The sequence below is a fragment of the Cydia amplana genome, chromosome 11 (genome assembly GCF_948474715.1).
Source record: "Cydia amplana chromosome 11, ilCydAmpl1.1, whole genome shotgun sequence".
Lineage (NCBI taxonomy): Eukaryota > Metazoa > Arthropoda > Insecta > Lepidoptera > Tortricidae > Cydia > Cydia amplana.
The window spans coordinates 15,006,177-15,025,862 of record NC_086079.1 but is presented as its reverse complement, the minus strand read 5'-3'; the positions used below and the strand labels follow the sequence as shown (position 1 = coordinate 15,025,862).

The window sequence follows — 19,686 nt, the reverse complement described above, 5'->3', positions numbered from 1 at the left end:
TGACTCCTTGGCGCTGCGTAGAGATGTAGCCTCGCTCTGCATTTTCTATCGCATGTATAACGGGGAGTGCTCCGAGGAATTGTTCGGATTAATCCCTGCCGCTTCTTTTCGCCATCGCCCTACGCGACAACATTACCATCTTCACCACTTAGATGGTTGGCAGTCCTCAACTGTGCGTTTCTCCAGAAACTTCCTGCCTCGCACAGCCAAACTGTGGAATGAACTGTCGCCTGCGGTATTTCCGGACCGATACGACCTTCAAACCTTCAAGAAAAGAGCGTACTCTCATCTTAAAGGCCGGCAACGCGCTTGCAACCCTTCTGGTGTTGCGGGTGTCCATGGGCGGCGGTAATCGCTTACCATCAGGTGATCCGTCTGCTCGTTTGCCTCCTATATCATAAAAAAAAACATGAAATTCATACTTATTGCGGCGGACTAATGGTAGACTATTAGTTTATAAAGGCATTGCCTATCGGAAGCGATTTGACGCCTAGGATGATTATTTTATAATAGGTAATACTAGCGACCCGCCCCGGCTTCGCACGGGTTAACAAATTATACATAATCTTTAAAAAAAAAAAACCGCATCAAAATCCGTTGCGTAGTTTTAAAGATCTAAGCATACAGACAGACAGACAGACAGATAGCGGGAAGCGACTTTGTTTTATACTATGTAGTAATAAATTACGTTTGGTAAACTTGCTCACATTCGTTATAAACCAAATCGGAACTAACTACCATCAGAACAACAACTATCAAACTTAAACCACACTTTTCTAACTAAACATCCCGTTTGCAAGTTAGCGGGAGACTTGAAACCACAGCTATATATACCTATCCATAACAAGGAGCGGTTTCAGAACTAGCGCCAACTTTCAAGTGATTTCTCACGCTTAACGCGACATTTTACGCTGGAACTTTAAGGTGCAATGAGTTCAGTATACGGCTATAGTCCGTAGATTACGTACGTAGCTGGCTCCGAACGGCTAATCCTTTTGTCTGTTGTGTTGAGTAAAACCGCACGTGCCGCTACCGGCGAAAAAAAGGGTCGTGTCATTCTAATTGATACCTACCTGAGCGCGGACTAGTCCAACGCTCAACAAACCAGTGTTGGTGCGCTCCCCGATAATGCACATTTTAGACTGGTTCAGTAATAGCGTTCGACTCGCCGGGACTCAGTAACCGTAGTTCTTGTGTGTGTAGTCCCTGCCATTATGCAGGGAGTAGTGGTACGTGCCGATTTACCTAACAATAGACAAAAGATAAGCCGTTAGGGGCCAGCTTCAAATCTACGGACTATACCATGAGTTGACATTTTGACGTTTACCCTAGCGACTGCGTGAACTCGATCGCAGTGCATCTCGGTCGCACTAATATTGGTGCAGTCGCTAGCGCAAATGTACGTACAGATTGCGTAGCCAACATGCCAATCGTTTACGCTCCATAGCGAACAAAACGCGAATTATCACTGTGGGGCTAAAATGTAACGGCTCGGCCATGACATTGAGTGACTGGCAAAGGCGGCAGCGACAACCGTAGGTGGGAACGAAAGGTCCGATCGCTGTGTCTCGATTCAACCTATGGTTATCGCTGCCGCTGTCGCAAGTCGCTCAATGTCGTGGCTGAGCCGTCAGAGTAATAGAAAGACACCAAGCGTTTCGTTATCGTAGCGCAAACTATTGTCACCTTGGCTAGGCACCCTGGTTCTTCTCCGAAGTTCAGAAAACTTTATTTCAAACGTTTTTCTTGTTTTGTTATTTTACAACATTTCATTATATACAGTGGTATTCGTAAACGTAAACTGATGTTTACGGGCGGTTAGTTATTTCATGGAATGAGATTACTTTGCTGTAGCAATATTAAACTCGGTTATTAGACATAAGTATATACGAGTATATATGCTTATATGTGAATATGATAAAATATTATACGCTAAACAACCCTATTTATCTCAACAAAATAGCTCTGATATACAAAATGATAATGTTATTTTTAATAAAATACTTTGTTACGGTTCTCTTCGCATGCACTGTATAATAAACCCGTAATTCTGTTATCCAAGCTCCGTTGAACACTGCCAAATTGAATAACCCCCGTCTAAGACTCGAAACATAATAGGTATTATGTTCAACCAAAGACTACACAATAATAAAGACTTAGGTCAAACTTATAGGTTCATTCCTTTTCATATTCTTTGGCGCTTAATGTCCGCTTACATTACACCGTAAATACTTTATCAGTAAGTGCTCACTGGCCGTCAGTGATAGTGTCCATCTAAGTTAAGTAACAAGTGGGTTAATGTCACTATAAAATAAACACTAGGTATAGCTTGGTTCGACTTTAGTAAATCTACAACTACTAAATTTCCTGTATATAATATATTTGAAATTTTCTAGGGGATAATAACGGCTGGGTTACATTATATTTATTAGAATTCAGTTCATCAATTGTGGTCGGCAACGGTGTAACTCTGCCTTAAGTAGCGCAAAAAACAAAAATGCAAAAATGCGCGTATACAAAAATGGTCGGTGACGAGATTTTGTTTAAGGATTAACAGACTACATTATATAATTGTCTCTGGCTTAAAGCAGTTGATAAAATATCAAGTTGCAAACTTGAAACAACTGGCGAGTCAAGCGTTAAGATTTTAACGAAAGAAACAAACAATGCATGAAAGAAAGCGTTGGCGGGTTGAAAGCTTTCGTATTGATTCAGTTTAGTACTTAGACTACTTAGTGCTCTTATTCAATGACCTCAATTTGCGAGGATTGCGGATTGTTTCAGTTACAGTAAAACTCGCTTAAGGAGCCAAACGCCTAAAATGCGTTCTAACCGTGAAAAAACCACGTCCAGAGCCCGTACCATGAGTCACTGACAGTGTGAAAACTGACATATACTCGTACGCTATCGAAAACGTAATAATTTGCTTTTTATACATCTCGCGGTATAGAAAATAAATTACGTTCTCGATGGCGTTTATGTCAGTGCCAAACTGGTGGTAGTTGTAAAGTTTAGGAGTCCAAGTCCAGATCAAGTGTCTACGGTTTGTGATCTATCAATCAAAAACTTTCTTGTCTTTTGAATCGGAGTGACTTTTTACTTTTAAACAAACACCTTTATGGCGTTATAAATAAACGCGCCCTAATTACGTACTATATGTACGTACTTACTTGACTTGACACTTAGGCAGGCGTGTCTCACTCCGCGATTTCGTCGCTTTGCTACGTAGCTAAAAGTACATCCGTTCGGCTCCAATTTTGGGGAAAGCCATTAGCCGCGCGTGGCGCTGTCGCCACCTAGCGGCCATATCTGTGCTGATCGTAACAGACGCGTCTTGTTAGAGAGTGAGTCTTCTGTACTTAGTACTATTATTTATTCTGTGACTTAGTATATAAAGATCAGTACATAAATTTACCTAAGTCACAGAATAAATAATAGTACTAAGTACACACATCTACGAGGGCTGTTTGATAAGTACCCGTTTATGAAAAAAATAATCAGTTGTTTTTGTTTATATGCATTTATTTTTCTTCATAGTCTCCTTTTAACTCTATACACTTGTTCCACCTATATTCAAGCTTCAATAAACCATCCAAAAAGTATGATTTCGGAAAGTCATTAAAATAGGCCTCTGTGGCGGCAATGACTTCGTCATTTGATCCAAATCGCTTACCACCGAGCCATTTTTTCAGGTTGGGAAACAAAAATAAATCCCATGGGGTCAAATCTGGAGAATACGGGGGGTAAGGCAATAGGGCGTAGCGTAATTGTGTTAATTTAGCCATCACAACTCTAGACGAATGAGCTGGTGCGTTGTCGTGATGAGACAGTACTTTTTTATTTTTTAAATGGGGTCGTTTGTCCTTCAACCCAGCGTCAAATTCATCCAATAAATTGGCATAGTACTGCCCTGTTATCGTTTTCCCCTTTTCTAAGAACTCAATATGTATAATACCCTGCGAATCCCAAAAAACGGTCGCCATGACCTTTCCAGCCGATGGAACGATTTTTGCTATCTTTCGCGCAGGTTCACCCGGTAAAATCCACTGCTTCGACTGCCCTTTCATTTCCGGGGGGTAGTGGTGACCCACGTTTGTAGACGAAACGTGGATCACGAAACGACGCAGAAACTCCTTCGGGTTACGTTTGAACACGGCCAAACACTGCTCCGAAGTAGTCAGTCGGTTCCGTTTTTGCTCCTCCGTGAGTAAACGCGGCACCCACCTCGCCGATACTGTCTTCATACCCAATTTTTCTTCTAATATGTTTTGTACCCGCTCGATTGGAACATTTACAGCATCAACGATTTCTCGAAGTTCAATTCGGCGGTCGGCTAAAACGATATTTTCAATTTTCTTAACCATATCGTCTGTAGTCACCTCAATTGGGCGGCCTGGGCGATCCTCATCAAAGACGGTTGTTCTCCCCCGCTTAAACTCGTTAAACCAGTATCTGACGGTTGTCATAGAAGGAGCACATTCATGGTAAACCGCTTGCATTCTTACTTTTATTTCATCACATGTTTTTCCTTCCAAAAACAAGAATCTAATTACAGACCGATACTGCTCTTTCTCCATTTTCACAATTTTAAGTTCACGCTTTCACTGAATCGCTGTCAAATGAGAAAAAAACAAAAGAATGCTGTTTTTTTTTTAAATTTTCCCACCTCTGAAAAATGGCTTAAAACGATTGTATACATATTTTCGGCCCGTGATATTAATACATTTGGAAAACGGGTACTTATCAAACAGCCCTCGTACATGGTGGTAGTGGTGGTAAGTATCTACATGATTTAAAACATGAAACGAAGCTTTTCAACAGTTATCCGCGTTAGTTCTTCCCATGGCCATCCATCCATCACTCTGACACGGCTGACGTTGAGTTTGTGCGGCGGATGGAGGACATTAATAAATTACTAGTTAATGCTTCAAGGGATAATACTGACAGGGATTTTTGAAAGCGCTGCGCTGCGCAGCGCTTTTTAGCGGCACTGTGCACTTTTTGAGGTGGGGAAAAAATGTTAAACTCGAGACAGCGTAAGACAATCACGTGACCGTAAGATGGTCACGTAACCGTAGGACGGACACGTGACCTGGTCGAAAAACTGTTACATGTAATGTCATTGAGTTTTTCTTTATTGATTTAAATGCCATCTAGTGAGTTTCGCTCTAACTGGTGTTAATATAACTCGAGTACTAACAGTGATGTGCTTAGGGGTTTCAAGTAATTAACGCTAACGCTAGATGGCGTTAGCCTCAATTATACATAGTGCATTTTGCACTAGTCATTGAGCTTTCACTTCTGCCGGCACTCCCTGAGTGCAACCCGTTATTTTTTGTCAATTAGCTTTGCAGTAAATAAACTTACGAACCTAGCTGCCGCCATACAATCTAAAAAGTATTACATAAGTACAAAACTTGTGCGCGCTCTATTTTCTTTGAATATTTTTTAGCAACGAAAATTAGTACCAGACATATATGTATCTCTAGACTCTTTAAAAGTAGCTAGGTGTTATGACACTAAACTTTCAATTTACATTTAACAAATTAACTGCCAGCGACTAGGGCTTGCATTCCGGAATTCCGGAATTTCGAAATTCCGGAATCTCGGAAAAATTTTCCGATATTACAATACCTGAATTGAGACCATTGAATATCGAAAATTCCGGAATTGGATTTAAGTACTTTTATTCGATTTTAATACGTATATAGGTGATCATTTCCAAGAAAACTAATACACTATGCTGGTGTTATTATTAGCCGTCACTGATAAAAGTCTGAAGTCTAGCAGCACGTATTAACATACCCCGTTAACGTAACCATATTTTTTTTAAGCAAAGCCATACATTTACTTGCCCAGAATCCTACCAACGCGAAACTTTTGATTTAAAATTTATAAACATTTGGATATTTTATTCTCAATTTAGAAAGAAGTTTCCTCGATGGAATTTTCGGATCCTGTAGAAGCTTAAATATTCTGAATTAGGAATTTAGGAACTAGTAAGGAAAAAAACCAAACTTAAAAAGCGTAATCTCAATAAGGCTTGCGTTTTTGGCACTAGTCGGCAATGCATAAAGTTAATATGTACCTATAGCTGAATACCTACTTTAATGCATAGAAAACAACCTTAACTCAGAAACAAATAATCGTCATAACACATAAATGTCCTTACCGAGACCGGAACCCCAGGACCTTCATCTTCGTAAACAGGGCCATTTCCTACCTACCTGCTAGGCTACGGAGCCGTTATATTTAAACATTATATAAAGTTGGGCATGTAGGTAACCGATTTCTAGCATCCGTAATTTCCCCAAATAAATACACCGTATCACTGAAGTCAATAAAAGTGACCATAGTAATAAGGTGCAAAGACACTAGGTGCACTACTCAATTTTTTGTTATTTTTCGATTGTTAATACTTCAGATTAAATCCCTCTAAAACAATACTTTCTTTAATAAACGTAAAGTATCAGTATTTCATATTTTTTGTTGTTTTTTATTAAAAAATCTAATAAAAATATGATAAACCCTAATTCCGGAACCAGTTCCGGAATTCCGGAATTGGGACCCAATATCGAAAATCAGTTCCGGAATTGGAAACCGTCCGATATTGCAAGCCCTACCAGCGACCCGCTAAGCTAGCTTCTCTGTTCTTAGCCCTGATTTACACATAAAATACAAATACAAATGTGTGAACTCGCACTAATCAATGTGTAAATCGGGCTATAGGCGATTTCCGTTACATACGGTTCTTCGAGATATTCACAAGAGACGACACGTACTAGATCCATTCTAGATACGTTATAGTTTAGATTTCAACTAGTTCTCTTTTGCAGCGCATCGGGCAACCAATGTCACTTTTACGTTAGATAGAGTTAAATATATATTAGCTGTGAATTGGATCTCTAAGCCATATCTTGTGGAAATCGTTCAAGAGTATCTCCAGAATCGCGCAAATGTCAAATTGGACAGATCTTAAACATATCGTTATCGTATCTTGGCGATGTCTAAAAGATATCTAACAGATGTCTATTTCAAAATCCGAATCGGACCCTTTGTCATGTTAGGTACCTATCTGCTACGCTCGTAGCGCGTAGCTCGCGCTGGCAGTGAACGTGTTATTATTAACCCTACAACCTTCGGGTTCATGCCCAAGACTGGTAAATAAATATGTAGACTTGTATTTTAACCAACAAAATTTGGTAAGTTTAAATATTGTATTGTAATTACTACTACGAAAATTGCATAAATTAATTCAAGGTTATACCTAAACGTGTCCGACCTCTACAGGACCTACTTAGAAGCCATAATATTCGTATTGATAATATTTAATAGATTACAAACCATGTTACCCAAATATTCAGCTCTTTATTGTCATGAGGTGATTTTGTGGGCATTTTCTACCACAATACGACCACAAATCAACGTTATCGCTCCAAAGCGCGGTGTGATCCAATAAATAACTTTATTTATTGCCAATTTCCACTTGTTTTGGCAATATGGACCCAATACCCTTTTATACCCGTAGAGAGACAGGTTTAATTTACTCAAATTGATTGGAGGATTATTTATATTTTCTGTTAATTTTGCGGATATTGGAGGCTGTAACGAAAACATACAGATTGTGAAATAAACCAAATACATTTATTGAATGACCCACACTGCTATAAAGTGCGTTAGGGCATAGAGAAATATAGTAAGACAAGAGTGCTCACTCCATACATCAGTTTTGGTACCAAAAATACTATTAATTTCAGTGTCTACATCTAGCATCGAGTAGCGGAACTATCAGTACTGCTACTTGACAATAGATGTAGCAGTACCTACTGGTAGTTCCGCTACTCGATGCTAGATGTAGACACTGAAATTAATAGTCTTTTTGGTACCAAAACTGATGTATGGAGTGAGCAATCTATGTATTTTTTCCTCTATGGTTGGGGTAAGATTGAAAGGGCTTTTCATGAGGGGTGTCCGGGAATTGTGGAAATTTACCAATTCGATAGCTGAGGAGACGAAAAAGCTGGCTCCCAGTTTAATCTTTTAATGACAACTAAAAACAAAAGTATTTTACAAAAAGAGTGACAAACAATAAATAGACAAAAAGGTACCTATAAAAAATACAAATCATATAAAATCTATTTAGTCCTCGACAAAAAATCGCCCGTGTGCCGCGAAGCATTACGGGCGAGTTGTCATCTTACCCCTCATGAAAAACCCTTTCAATCTTACCCCCACGCACCTTATTATATTCTAGTATTTGTGTAGATCAACTATCCGATATAACAGGTTAACTTGTCTACTAATTACGACATCATAATAATAGATGTGACTGCTACGTAGTATTTTCCTCGGCTTGGTGTGGTTTCGTGTTTCACGCGGTAGCCAAGTTTGTTTAACCTTTGTGCCTTGAGACCCACGAAACGCTCAAGATTCCACATTGAATTCCAATTCAATTTTGGAATCTTTCGCTTACTCGGGTATCAATATTAGCACGAGTAGTTAAACAACAACTTTTCGTCGGTGCGAATAAAAAAAAACGCTATGTGCTTTTTTACGATTTTTTTATTTTGGCATATTTGAATTCCTTTTTCAATTTCCCGTCGACCCACATAAATATTTTTGTTATATCTTTATTCGTTTTGAAAATAACAATTCCGCTATGTGAACACAGAACAACATTTGAACAAAAAAAATAGAACAGAAACAAAAAAAAATTGCTATGTGATATTTTAGCACATAACGAAATTAAATGCCTTGTTTTCCGTCGAGGGTGATGGCGATAATGTTGGACATGGCGATTTATTGTAGAATGGATTACCCGACATAGACCCTAAAATCGCTATGTATCATCTCTCGTACTATGTTACTTTGGCAACAAATCGCTATGTGTACAAACTTCCCACATGACGATTTTAAGTGAACCAAATTTAAGTCGCTATGTAGACAAAATTATGGTTAAAATAATAATATTGTAAAAAATTACGAAAAATTTGTTTATTTTCTTCATGAGTATCATGTAAAAATTATTGATCTATTAGAAAAAAAATACAGGTGCAACAAATATACAAACAGGAAAATAAACAGTTATTTTTGTCTCCTGAAAAGTAGCTTAAAAATACATGGCGATTTTTTTATTCGCACCGACGTTTTCCCCCTTGTAAAACAAGATAAGTAGGTACCTACGTATAATTTCTAGACTAGACTATTTAACTTAAATTAAATCGCGCCAATATAAGCGAGCCATTGTTTGCATCGGATGCCATTTTGCACTGAAAACAAAAGAACTATGTTGGTTTATAGGATGTCGCTTTTATATTCAATTTAATTTAAACCTTACACTATATGCGATAAGGCGTCAATTGGAGTGCTTCAAAAAAGAACTGGCGTTAACCCTTTAGTTTATTTGGCCAGTAAATTTTCATTGCAATTGCAAATTAGCTGTGTACAAACGAGTCCGCTTCAATCGGTTTCCGATGAACTGAAAATGAACTTTTTGTTTGGAAAATATTTTGTTATGGGTAATTTTTTGTGTTGTTAATTCTGTACCAATTGTCCAGGTCAGGAGACAGTATTGGTATAATGTGTTAGAAGAAATGGTGTAACACGTTCTACTAACACGTTTACAGAACAGAACCCATTACAGAAATGACTTTAATGACTTACAGTCTAAGATAGTAACGTGACCAATATGTTGGACTATATTGGTACACATCATTATTTATACGTATAGTAACAAATGTAGTCGCGATATATTTGGCCAGTTTGGCTGTTAATTAAATTTAAATACCGGGTTTTAAGCTTTGTCCAGGGAACGTAACCATGGCAATGAGTAACAAGAAATATCGTGTCACCCATTTTATTGTTTTTGGGCGTAAGAATGTTCCTGAATACTCTATTGTATCTATGAGTTTCCCATGAGCAATGTTTTTTTAGAGATCATGAGAAGTTTGACCCGGTATTCGAAGATCTCATTTATATCTCTTAGGGTATAAAATATGAAAGCTTTGTATGACATGCAATCTTGAACCGGCCGGGAAGTTCGTAACTCCGCGATTTATGTGCTGTTCGGAACATTCTCTGCATTTTAGCTTAGTTCGGTTGGTTTCTGTTAAAATACGATGTTAAAATGCGTCTAGGTCTGGCGATTAAACCGATAAACTAGAGGCATAGAGAAATATAGTAAGACAAGAGTGCTCACTCCATATATCAGATTTGGTACCAAAAAGACTATTAATTTCAGTGTCTACATCTAGCATCGAGTAGCGGAACTATCAGTACTGCTACATCTATTGTCAAGTAGCAGTACTGATAGTTCTGCTGTATGGAGTACCAACCCTGATGTATGGAGTGAGCAATCTATGTATTTTTTTCTCTATAGTAGAGGTTACGTATTCAGGTATTTAGGCACAAAGTAAAGAAAAACCCCATCGTTAACAGGGGATAATAATAAGCATATAAGCCGCATCGGACTAGCGTAGCGATTAAAACCTAAAGCCTATTGTGACATAAAGTCCAGCAGTGGGACGTTCCGTACCGCGTTCATACATTATGTAAGCTGTAAGCTGGTGGTTACGTCAATAACGAGAAATTGAAAATGTTGTTTGGAAAAGTAAGTACAAAAGTCTTTCACAATAGGGTATTTGACAGTATTTAAAATAAATTATTTTACACGATGCATGAAATAAAGTACCATAAGATTAAAAGAGAAACGTAGATATTAGCAGTTATTTTTAGACGCAGTTTCTATTTTTAACCTCTCAGTTCCCAGTGGCTCCAATATGAGTCGGAATTGTATGGATTTGAGAGGTCCTGGGAAATGAGGGGTTAAACCCGTATAAAACTATGAAGAGTAGGTAATTTGATTGTGACGTCACATGCTATTGCTAGTGTTTCATATAAATTCCATAGTAGCAAAGTCATTTTGACAGTTCGAAAAAAGAAATTGATTTGATTATGACATTTATGATTATAAATCGAAGCGAAATACTGGGCTTATTTTGAAATGTTTACCGAGTATCCACTTAGTATTTTTATATGTTCATTTTTAGTTGTCTTTCACCTTTTAGTGTTTGTTCCTCTCTCATTTTCTAAAGGTTAGCTGGAAGAAATCTCTATTAGGGATAAGTTCGCCTTTGTACATATACATACATATGTATGTATGTCACTTTATTGTATATAAATTATAAATGTATATTATAATGTGTATTGTAATATGTATTATATATGTATAAATTATCTTCCTAGATATTTTAAATGAAAGTTTCACCCACAGATGTATCAAAGATAGACTGTTCCATTTATAAAACTCAATCTGTCTTTATCAGTTCATCTATTAGCGAAGTTCAAAGCCTTTCATCTCCCTTTGAACTCCATTAGCCACGGCGTCCGCGGCCATCAGTTTTAATTGACTGCCTCTTAGCTCTCAATTACTTGACTAGTGTGCAATAATTGTGCATTAAGTAGGATTCAGGCTACAGATGTGCAAGTTGCGGAAAGTTTCCATAAAATTCTATAAACTTTCGGAAATTTCATGAAACAATCACTAGGAAATATGGGAAATTTTAATTTAAAATTGGAAAGTTTCAATTCTCATACAAAAATGTAAGAAATTTTCCGAATTTTTCCTACGTTAAATTTCCGAAACATTTCGCAATTTTGGAAAGTTTCCTTAGGCACATCAGTATTTCAGGCGATGCACTATCTGTTTAATACGGTGCTGTTTGTTATATCTGTCGTGGTCAGATTATAGATTTTGATTATTTCATGACATGCCATTTTAGAATTAATCACTTATTGGTGTCGTATTTAAAAAAAAATGATGTGAACGAAGAACCCCATGCCAAGGCGAATATACTTATAAGTACCTAAAAGTAGCTATAATACATTCAAAGTAACGTAGTAACTTATTAATACATAATAACCTACCTTTGATTACAAACAGGATATTTATTATTTATACTATTTATCATGTAGGTAGGTAACTATATTTGTTTTAATGAGTTCTCGATGTTTCAGAAAGTTTTCATTTCAGTTTTGTTTTTCATTTCAAATAGTTAAAAGCCTTTAGGTACATATTAAATGTACCCAAACGTACTAATTTTAATGCTATAGGTAATAATGTTAATAAAGATGTAGAGATAATATTTGTGTCTAGAAATATCTCGCATGCTATCTAATTTTATGTTGTTTATAATCTCCTCATTAAGTCCCAGAATGTTCGGTCATGACCGCAACAATGAAGAGAGCGCTACCGCAAGCCACAATTCGGGTGAAGGCTATATTGATGAACTGGTTGTTTTGTTATCTCATAATAATAAATAAAAAAAAATCCTCTGTCGGGACAAGTTTGGCGAGAAAAGAGATGTATTTTAGAATTGCAATTTTTATTATTTTAGAATTGACTGAATATCGCGGGCTCAATATCCTCTCAATTTGTCGACTTTTGTGACATGTAATTTCTAGAAATTACCGTTTGTTCACAGGAAAACCAGTGCATGCGCATCAAGATCCTGGGAGACTGTTACTACTGCGTGTCTGGTCTACCTGTGTCCCGGCCCAACCACGCATACAACTGTGTCAACATGGGACTACAGATGATCGACGCTATTAGGTATGGTGCCATTATTCGGGTCTTTGTCATGAAATGCGGCAGAAAACTTGGTTATCAAGGCAGTGCAGATTTAAGACAGACAGAAATATAACAGCAGGTCATCAACTTTGCCAGAGATTAATGAGGAGGCGGAAGTTTTAAACATAATCACACATAAACATGACAGAAATTTACACTACGGAAGGGGAATAACTCTAATCAAGTAATCACCGAGGAAAATGACTTAAAGAAGTAAAGGTCTATAATAAACCTCACAGAACCAGTGCAAGAGTTTAAGCCAGACTAATCTTAGTTCTGGAGCATCGGCATGCTACAAAGAAAGTGGTAAGTAAAACCAGGAGTTTCTGATAGTACTCACTATCTAATTGGCGCGGATGCAAAAATGTGCTCTACTCCCCCACAACCGCGCCAATAATTAATCATACTGCATATCGTACCCTAAACTAACAGTGAAGGGTCTAAAATGACTTCTTTTTCCACAGATTCGTCCGCGAAGCGACCGGCTTCAACGTGGACATGCGCATAGGCATACATACCGGCAACGTGCTGTGCGGCGTGCTGGGCCTGCGCAAGTGGCAGTTCGACGTGTGGAGTGATGACGTCACGCTCGCCAACCACATGGAGTCCGGCGGGATTGCGGGGTGAGCTTACATCCATAGCAAATGTATAATTACTAAAGTAAATCTATGAAATAAAAACTAATTTCCAAAAAACTGGTTTCAGTTCGTTATCGGTAATCTCTTGAGTAAATAGTCTGTCCGATTGACGGTTAGGAAGCGATTAGGATAGATCCTGTGTGAATGATAGAGCCCCCCCCTCCTTGGCCTTTGCGTCTATTGCAGACGATTTATGGTGCAAATCGGAGAGACAATGACCTCTCCAAACTTAACACCGCCTGGGACGGAATTAAGGAAACGCAGGGATGCCCAGCACCTGCATTACCCTCTCGGCTTCATTGTCTTAAAGTCTTAACCCACAGGAGAGGCGAGCCAATACGTGTGGAGGCAGGTCGGCTGCAGGAATCTGCCGCTTATTTCAGATTGGACCCTACGCGCGCCTTACGGTAACTCCATACCGGGATTTAATTTTGGAGTATCCTTCTCCTAGATGGATTGCAAGCCAATGCTAAGAGGTCCATCTCCCCTGTGACGAAACAGCTTTTTACTTCGTTTGTGGACTTAGTCGCCTCGTACGACACCCTTATCCCATGCGAGGGTTGGCGCTATTCTAAAGCCGGCCACCACACGGCAATGCGGAATGATACAAATGCGTATGAATGGCGGGAATGATAGTTACATACTCATATATTAATCGTTTATCTCCATGTTCTACTTTTGTTCGTTTGTTCGTCTACTCGAATGCTGGCGAGTGAGTAGGTACTTTTTCTAAGTGAAGAGGTTCAATATAGGTTCGCTACTAATTTCTCGATGATAGCTGCTGATCGAGATGCCTTTTCGCCGAATTTTGAATAAACAATTAACTGGATGATCTGAATGAAAAGTTACCGTCGTATAAATTGTCCGAATATATTTCGACACATACTACACATACACATACACATACTATACGGTGATTAAATTTTCAAACGCTGGAAATCATAATTACTCGTATTCTTTTATAAATGGTCACTAGGAAACAAAGGTAGTAATATTTTGGTTTAATTAAAAACGACATCAATGTGAGGATTAATAATAATTGAATTAAACAAAACAAATGCAATCAACAATTCATTTGGATTTGCCATGTATATTCCTCAGAACTGGAATGGTTTAAGTATCCGAGAACCTGTACTGCATTCTCGATTTTAGTCACATAGCTAGAAGAACTTAAATCGCGTGTACCTACGTAGTTAAAATTGATTATAAACGTTTTTATTGAACGTTCATTTTTTGCCTCGTGCGGCAAAAGTGGGTTTCAGTATTAAGCAACACCTTTGTACTTAATAATAGGTATATTTTTCAAATTTTCCTGAATATGAGAGAATAATCGAATTTAAACAGTTGTGAAACATACCTACTAGCGCGCGAGTGACTTAAAACAAGTGAGTCTAGACCGTAAAATTATTTATTCAATATGAGAGAATAGTTATCACAACAAAATGTTACATTGGATTTAATTCTACTTTTTACTACCATCATAAAATAATACAAGTTGTTGAAAACAAATAGGTTATTGTACCTAGAGTCTAAACTCCCTTGTAGTCGAATTAAGTATCAGAACACGTGAAAAAAAAATGTCACACGTCCAAACGTGAGAGGCATATTGTTCAAACAGACATATACATGTTAAATAAATATTCTTAATATTTCAAACACAACCTTTTTAGGCAGTTATTTAAATGGACAAACAAATACCATCTCAAAAGATGAAAAAAAAAAAGCTAGGTATGTGGGTAAAAAATATCATTAGGTACCTACATAAAATTCCTTCACACGTATGAAATATGACACAAAACAGAGACACCTTTTACTTGCTGTCCAGTAATTCGTTTTTTTCCGACAGGATGCGTCCAGGGAAAAGCTTTTACGGTTAATGCACTCGGGAGAAAAGTTGGCTTTTCGCTTTAGGATGGGAAAATGCAGTTATGATAAAAGCATTGTTAATCGAGTACTTATTTTTTTGTTTAGAGTACCTACTTTTTAATTATGACCGATGTCCCTGAATTAAGGGTGTGTCACTCAAGACATCATGAATTCATGACAATTCATGAAATGAAATGAAATGAAATGAAATAAAATGAAATTTATTATTCGTAACATACAGTTATAGGTCAATACATAATAGGATTAATTTAGATTTTTCTATATTTAATAAATACTTAATTCATGACATGTCTTTTAATTGAAAAACACTTTTTTAAAACAATCAATCATTCTCTAGTTTGCTATATGAAGCAGCCTTTATTAACAAATAGTTATAATGAGAATCAGAGGATTTTATAACAGCTGACCTGCCGGACGATGAACATATTGAACATGCAGTTTGTCCGTTCACCAGCGGAAACATGGCATAAAGTGCTTGGTAAATCCTTCCGCACTGCCAAATATTTAATTTCTAGATTCTGTCTACTGTGTTTAAATTATTTTGCTCTTACGAGTATTTTACCAATCGTTATACTAGTACTATCTACTCTTATGCCCATATCCCATTTGGATGCTTGTGCTACTTACACAGTCACAAACTCCGTCGGAGTAAGTAATTTAATGCACAAATTCCATTTTATTTTGGTTATTTTATTGTTATTTTAAAAATAAGTTACGGTAAATATGTAACAATTATGAATCTAATACGATCTTTTATAGTCTTCTGCTTTCATAATTGATTCTTAATTCATTAGTTTTTTATTATTATTTATTATATTGCAAGAGGTAGATTGAAAAAATCTTGATAATTATAGAAATGCTATAACAAAAAAAAAATCAGTAAAATATATTTAGCTCAAGTAATGATTAATCCAACAGAGTTTTCGCGAATTTAACATTTTATGGATACCACGTATCACCTTATAGTTCAACTTACAGCAGCATCAATTAATTTTGAACCACTTTTATTTCTAGATTACTCATACATACATTTTACATATACTTCCGGATTAAGATTATTGTAGCCAGAATAATTGAAGAAGTGCCGAATATGTAAATAAACTATGTAATAAATAAATACCTATAGTATGTAAGCGACTTGGACATGCTCTGGTAATGCTTATGTATTTTTAATAAATAAATCAAATCAAATGTAATTGAATATAAAGTATACGTAAACTCGCATAAGTTTCGATTTGTACCTTCTAAAAATACTTAAGTATAATATTTTAAATCACGCTATCGAAAACTCCTTTAAAAGAAAACCGTTCCACGGCGGTGACCTCTTTACTAATTGAAATTGATGAGAATCCACCCTTTCCAGTGACTCGAAGAATTTAATAACAATAACTTTTCTTTCCAGTAGTTAAGGGAATAATGGAGATGTTGCACGGAAAATAAAGCTCCGAGCATGGTATAATAATATACTCCGCCTTACCAGGCGGGTATATTATTATTATTAGAGAGTACCCTCTCTTCCCGTCTTTTCGTGGTCACGTGACTGACACAAGCCTACGTCATCATGCGACAGCGCTATATGATAATATGCGATAGCGCTATATAAAGTGGCAATGTTATTGTGACGTAGGCTTGTGTCACTCTGGGAAGAGAAGAGTCAAGAAGACCATGTTTTATTAGACTATGGCTATGGCTCCGAGGGACAAAATAATTCTTGTTATGACGCGGCTTTTAACGATATTGTTTTTTGGTTTTCTTGAAATAGGAGTACCTAAGTACCTATTTTCGGACAAAATTAAGATTTAGTTAAATAAATGAATAAACTTCCAACAGATACAATAGATATCATTCTATTAAAACATTTTAATCTATATTTTTCGTTTAAGTACATTTTCCTGGCAATATGTCTTATATTCGTAATAAGTTCAGGTAAGTATGTACTCGTAAATACATTTTAGCGATATGTGAGTTTCGTTGCGAAGTTATACCTACGACTTGACTTGATAACGTCTGAGAATATAGTAAAACTTTTTTAATAAACAACAAGTAACCAACTTAAAGGTTTTGTACAGTAGAGAAGAGAGTTAAGATTTGGGACATTTGAAAGCTTTTTGCAATTTGAAATTGATATTAATGTGGAAGTAACATTAAGGTAAATTAATCTGCTCAAGAAGAAGTAAAATACTTCATTGTAGTTCTTACAAAATAGATCCCTGTGGCCTGTACCATTGTTATGAGGATTTTAGCATTATTTTAAGGCTAAGATCGCAATGCTTAGCGTTAAGCGAAACTGACATTGCCTTTGGCCTTGTTGTGCTACTGGACCCCATGGCCGAGTACTGACTATAAATACATTACTATAGTTGGTCAAACCAAATTGTCAGTAAATAAGAACAAATAAAACTATACTCATCCTTTTCTTTTGGGTGCTAGTACTAGTGTAAGACACAGATAGTATGATTCATCTATGTTTGAAATGAGACAGTCCTTTGACAAACTATAATATAGTTTTAATATTATTAGAAAAAATGTTTTCAATTTTTATTCCTTGGATTTTGCACTGGAGGCCGTGGTCACTTTTTCTTAGTATATGTCATTTATTTCAGTTTAATAAATATTTTAGTTATAAACATTTTAAATATTTTGCGTATTGTTGTCTCTTCAGCCGAGTCCACATAACAAAGGCCACGCAGCTGCAGCTAGGCGGGCGTTTCGAGGTAGAACCGGGCGATGGAGCCTCCAGAGAGGGCTACTTGGCCGACCACAAAGTGGAGACCTTCCTGATTATACCCCCAAAGGTAAGATGTTTCAGCCAAGTCTACATTTATCAATGCGTAGTTGCAGTCACGCTTCTAGGTTGAGGTGAACGATGGAGCCTCAAGAGAGGGCTACTTGGCCGACCACAAAGTGGAGACCTTCCTGATTATACCCCCGAAGGTAACATGTTTCAGCCAAGTCTACATTTATCAATGCGTAGTTGCCGTCACGCTTTTAGGTGGAGGTGAACGATGGAGCCTCAAGAGAGGGCTACTTGGCCGACCACAAAGTGGAGACCTTTCTGATTATACCCCCGAAGGTAAAATGTTTCAGCCAAGTCTACATTTATCAATGCGTAGTTGCAGTCACGTTTTTAGGTGGAGGTGAACGATGCCTCAAGAGAGGGCTACTTGGCTGACCACAAAGTGGAGACCTTCCTGATTATACCCCCGAAGGTAACATGTTTCAGCCAAGTCCACATTTATTAAGACTGCGTAGTTGCAGTCACGCTTCTAGGTTGAGGTGAACGATGGAGCCTCAAGAGAGGTCTGTTGACCTTCCTGATTATACCCCCGAAGGTAACATGTTTCAGCCAAGTCTACATTTATCAATGCGTAGTTGCCGTCACGCTTTTAGGTGGAGGTGAACGATGGAGCCTCAAGAGAGGGCTACTTGGACGACCACAAAGTGGAGACCTTTCTGATTATACCCCCGAAGGTAAGATGTTTCAGCCAAGTCTACATTTATCAATGCGTAGTTGCAGTCACGTTTTTAGGTGGAGGTGAACGATGCCTCAAGAGAGGGCTACTTGGCCGACCACAAAGTGGAGACCTTCCTGATTATACCCACGAAGGTAAGATGTTTCAGCCAAGTCTATATTTATCAATGCGTAGTTGCAGTCACGCTTCTAGGTTGAGGTGAACGATTGAGCCTCAAGAGAGGGCTACTTGGCCGACCACAAAATGAAGACCTTCGTGATTATACCCCCGAAGGTAACATGTTTCAGCCAAGTCCACATTTATTAAGACTGCGTAGTTGCAGTCACGCTTCTAGGTTGAGGTGAACGATGGAGCCTTCAGAGAGGGCTACTTGGCCGACCACAAAGTGGAGACCTTCTGATTATACCTCCAAAGGTTCAGCTGAGTTCATAACATAAAGACTCTACTATGATGCTTCTTGTGACGTGGAGTCGGACAATGAAAGCTAAATATGTATGTACATATTAAGCTGACCCCCAAGCCGACCCTAGGTAGTATAAGAATATTTTAGTCACACAAAATATATGAAACTGGTTTTAAGATAACTCAGCCGTAAGTAGATAATATTTAGTTAAAAGTTCACTGCCACAAATAGAGTCTTGGTCATAATGATCACTAACAACCATACGTATTTAATCTTGAATTTCTGCAATAACCAACATCTATAAATATTTTTTAATCCAATTTGACTATTCGAACAACAATTAGAGCCAACAGGAGCTGAGATTTAAATATTTTAGGTAAATATACCCGTCTCGCTAACGGAAGCGGCTCCTAAAACTAGTGCGATAAGGACAAGGCGAAAAATCCTGCGTAAAAATCTCAAATATCGAGGTTTCGTACTCGACTGTTTCCTCCTCCAAAACTTAACCAATCGTAACCAAATTTGGAAATCTAAATGATTATTAAATTATCTGTGTCGGACCGTTTTGCTTTTTTGGCTAATTGATATCAGTTTTGAATACCACGTCTCTCATTGCGGCATAGTCAATTAGGCCATTTTGGCCATTTTTGAAGGGCT

General features: G+C 37.5%; 1 protein-coding gene across 1 annotated transcript in view; it reads left to right on the top strand.

Annotated features, from left to right (window-relative positions):
* LOC134652123 (adenylate cyclase type 2-like) overlaps positions 1 to 19,686 on the top strand; it is a 215,422-nt gene that overhangs the window by 163,603 nt on the left and 32,133 nt on the right. Inside the window, exons 7-9 of the mRNA XM_063507291.1 lie at positions 12,483 to 12,610; positions 13,093 to 13,251; positions 17,816 to 17,948. Coding sequence (XP_063363361.1) covers positions 12,483 to 12,610; positions 13,093 to 13,251; positions 17,816 to 17,948 — 420 coding nt within the window. The remainder of the gene's footprint in view (positions 1 to 12,482; positions 12,611 to 13,092; positions 13,252 to 17,815; positions 17,949 to 19,686) is intronic.